Raw genomic sequence first — 4,081 nt, forward strand, 5'->3', positions numbered from 1 at the left:
GAATGTTTTCCATATCGCTTTATTCATTCTCTTTTTCATCATACACATGTACAAAACATATATAAGGGAATGATATATTATGCAAGCAATCATAGCTTTATTTCTGTGGCAACGTTAACCACTTCTAGAAAATGCATACAAAAATACAAAAAGGCCCAATCGTATCATATTAATACTAAATTTATAAGTTTCTAATAGACAGAATTTACAGTCTTATTTATATTGTGCTAAATATTAACACTATTCAATACATTTGTTTGGTATAATGTTCAATCTTTTGTACTAACCAAGTCTAAATTAAACAGTAAGTATGATACAAGCATATATGTGCTTGGATTAAAAATTATACTATAGTAATAAAAATATATTTCTCTAAAAAATTGCAATACTCTGAGAAAAGATAAAAATGTATCTTTGCAATATTCTATATTACTAAAAAACTGTCTTAAAAATACCTTGTTCATTATCATCTTGGTAGATAGTAAGGCACAGAGAGGCACTTTAAAACACTTATAAAAAAGAATTGTTCAATGGTACAAAATGGTTTTTGAGTGAGTATGATCTAATTTGTAACTGGAATATTCTATTTCCCTGAAGTTCAGATCATATGATTGTTGAAAAGAATGTTGCATTAGTAAGTACAAGAGAATCTTTATGTTGTAAAAAAAATATGTTCAAATATATATTGTCTAGTTAGCTCTGTCGACATGGCCAACACTATAAAGTATAAACAAGTATATATCTTAACGAAATTGCTAAAGCTATAATTGAAGTAAATATGCTTTTGTGATTGTACGAGGCTGCATTGCAGCCATCTTTGCTATTGCAAGTACAATATTCCATAAATATATTATACGTCCCTGTCCTCATAAGGCAAAATCTTTCATCCCCCTCAATTCCTGGTTCTCCCATATACGCACAACTACGAAAATATCTCCATACACCGTTGACTAAGAATAAAAATAAAATCTAACTTATAACATTTCCTGCAAAAGGTTATTTTGCTACGAAAAAATTTGGAGTTATTAACACACCTTTTTGACGAATTTTACGACACATGGTAGGCCTTACACCTGGCAAATGCTCTAAGTCAGGTTCTTGTTTACAGTCAGTTATGGGTACAGTGGTATTATCAAATGGATCTGCACATTTTGGATCAGAATCGGATCTGCAAACCCAGCATTTGATAGATAATCCTGTAAAAATATACAGTAGCAATTATTATCGTCTGTTTATAAAGTGAAATTGTCGAAATTGTTTTAATGTAATAAAATATTATTTATTTATACGCATATACGTAATATATTAGAGTGATGAATATTTTGTACAACTGGTAATTTAATAATACAAAAAAATTGCATAAAGCTTCTGTTTTTCATAATTTATCTCTTACAAATATGTTGAGGTTAAGGAGGAAAACTAAACGATACATTGTACAGAGCAATATTTACCTTGCTGAATACAACAGAAAACGAATAATACTATTAATAAAATATGAAAACTTGTTTTGTTTGCCATTTTCTTAGATATTGAAGATCACTTTACGAGAACTTTGAAACTCACGTCAAGTCGTAACAATTAGTAACTCCAACTGAACACGCCTACATATGACAACGACAACGCCACTAATGAACTAATATCGTAACAGGGCTGGTGCTGATACTCGAAAATATTCTACAAGTTACAAGTTACAAATGAATCATCAAAAATGTTATATAGTTCGATTGTAAATGAAAAGGAATAAATCTCAAATTTATTTTCAATTGAATAAATTTTGTTTTAAATCAAACTTACATACTGAAGAGTCTAGTATAATTTTATGTATAACAGAAGAATATATCAAAATGTTAGTCACATACAAATTTTTATGGGTATAACGAGTAATTCATTAATATATTTACAAAAAATAAAGAAAGTTATGAATGGAATTACAGTAGTCTGTACGCACCTGATCAGTTCGAACAAATTCGTCTTCTTTCGGGTCACGTGACCAGGTTCCGAGTCGAGACCGCGCCCGATATATGAGGCATTCGAAGAAATACAGTCTTAATTTAATAGTCACAAGTCTAGTCACGAAAGAATGCACCACGAAACAACAATTAACATACCAGTTAATTGAAAGCCTCGTAATGCACAATTTATCCCAACATGAACCTCTGATATTTAACAAACATTGAGGATTATTCTTATCTCAGATACGCGCGATATATAGACATGATAAAAAATCCATGCCAATTTTCAATTTTTAATTTTCTGAAGTTACAATGTTTCAGATTTTTCAATCCTCAAATTTCTGAATTTTCAAATATCAACATTCGAATTCTTGAAATTTCCAAATATTTAAACCCTCAAATTTTCGAAGTCTTATTATTTTTAAAAATTTCGATTTAATATGTAATCATACCGTCACACTTCCGGGTCAAGTTGGGCTTGAAAAATACCCAAAATCTCGACGACATGGTGTCGATTTCTAGCTTGCTTCATAGAGGAACCCTACAGTTATCTGTGGCCCGTAACAGAATTGATTCTCTTTTGCGGGTGGTCCGCGAACGGAACAAGATACAGCTCGGTCTCGAGGAAACATTTGAATGCTATAAATAAATATAAATAAATTGATTTGCTGGCATTAGCATAAGTAGCCGAGAGAGCCTCGACTCTCCTGTGTGCGGCTCGCGTCTCTTCGTTGTCTACCTCTTTCTCTCTTTCTTTTGCTCGCACCGACACAGACGTTGATTTATATACCGATGTCCCTTAGGTTCCTGCGGCATTCACCGTCTCTTTAACTTTAAAAGGACACGGGTCTACGATCAGGACGCGAGCCTGTCTCGTCTCGCGGTTGTTCGCGTGGGAATTAACTCTGAAAGCAACAGACTCTTCCACCGTGGATGGTGCTGTTTCAATTAAACGATACCAACGACCAGTAAAATGTTGAAAACTTAAAACATATGATATAATTTCGAGTCCATCAATCCTTTCGAATCCATCAATCCTTACGAGTCGATGTTTCAACACGAGCGTCGATGTTTCCGAAAATAAACAACGAAGAACATGAGGAATGCTCATGATTCGTCTTTGGTATCAAGGCCACTCTCGAGAGGAAAAATGGTCCTTATTCTTGCTATAAAATCAACCGTCTCAAGAGCGGCTCGAGGTCGGCTTTTTTCCCAAAAATCGGGTAATTTCGTGTAATCTTCACGGAGGTTTGGGCGTGGTCAAACCACAAACATACTCCGCTAAAGAACGGCGTGTGTCATTAAACCGAATCTTCCAAACGACCCTGGCCTGTCTTCCCTCATCCCGCTGCCGGAAGAATGGGTCTTCGAATTACTCAGTTGCGTTAATAGTCACCTTGATCGACATTTGCGAATTGATGTCTCCAAACAACCTGACACCCCTTTCTTCATCGCTTCGCGGTGAAAAACGAAACATTCGCATGTTCGTGAAGTATCGATCGATAGATGTCCTTCGATCATCATTCGACAAAAAAATCCCGTCATTTTATCGATCAAACGGTATATACACTTTTTTGCTAGATTGTTTAGTCAAGATTACGATTATCACTGAATCATCTTAGATATTTCTAGCCGTAACGTCATTACACTTCCACATTTGTCGCGTATGTTTTATTGCCATTTCATAAAAGGTGCGTAACAACTGACCCATATTCATATCCTTCGACCAGTACTATTCTATAGAAGATCGGTGTTAAAATACATTCTATAGACGTGGCCTTTCGCGAGAAAATCGCTCTCTCCTCTCATTCCTAAAACGTCAACCTGGATCAACGACGATGATTCTTCGCCATTGAAAACGCTCCACGCTTTCATCATCACGTTCATTATACGGACGAACGTTGTCCTTATTAGAATCAAACATAACCCTGTTCAATGTCCATCTTCGGTCCGATACTTTTCGAAGGACTGATCGTCGTCTCCCCATCGTGGTCCCCAAGCGTATCATCTTTACGGAGAATCCACCAAGAATACCCCCTATCAGAGTGCACCCCACCACAGCAGCTCCCGCAGAATCACCCTCCACTTCCGCTTCGCTTGGTAGCCACTCCTCTCAGCCTCTGTTGATA

The 4,081-nt window shown here is 35.7% G+C and overlaps 1 protein-coding gene across 1 annotated transcript; it reads right to left on the bottom strand.

The window, feature by feature from the left end:
• Positions 1-3: 3 nt before the first annotated feature.
• Positions 4-1,627, bottom strand: LOC117214240. The gene is made up of 3 exons (XM_033460150.1): positions 1,452-1,627; positions 1,035-1,196; positions 4-950 (listed from the first exon to the last, which is right to left on the bottom strand). The coding sequence occupies exons 1-3, from the start codon at positions 1,516-1,518 to the stop codon at positions 718-720; spliced, it is 462 nt and encodes a 153-aa protein (XP_033316041.1). The 5' UTR covers positions 1,519-1,627; the 3' UTR covers positions 4-717.
• Between the last annotated feature and the right edge of the window lie 2,454 nt (positions 1,628-4,081).

The sequence above is a fragment of the Bombus bifarius genome, unplaced genomic scaffold, assembly GCF_011952205.1.
Source record: "Bombus bifarius isolate JDL3187 unplaced genomic scaffold, Bbif_JDL3187 scf7180000009200, whole genome shotgun sequence".
In the NCBI taxonomy this organism is placed as follows: Eukaryota; Metazoa; Arthropoda; class Insecta; order Hymenoptera; family Apidae; genus Bombus; species Bombus bifarius.

Bases quoted from the DNA above. Each gene is read 5' to 3' on its own strand.
- LOC117214240 (XM_033460150.1), bottom strand. From the start codon at position 1,518: ATGGCAAACAAAACAAGTTTTCATATTTTATTAATAGTATTATTCGTT. The intron at 1,197-1,451 runs GTAAATATTGCT...ATATTTTTACAG, and splicing joins TTTCTGTTGTATTCAGCAAG to GATTATCTATCAAATGCTGG. The intron at 951-1,034 runs GTGTGTTAATAA...TTTTATTCTTAG, and splicing joins TCGTAAAATTCGTCAAAAAG to TCAACGGTGTATGGAGATAT.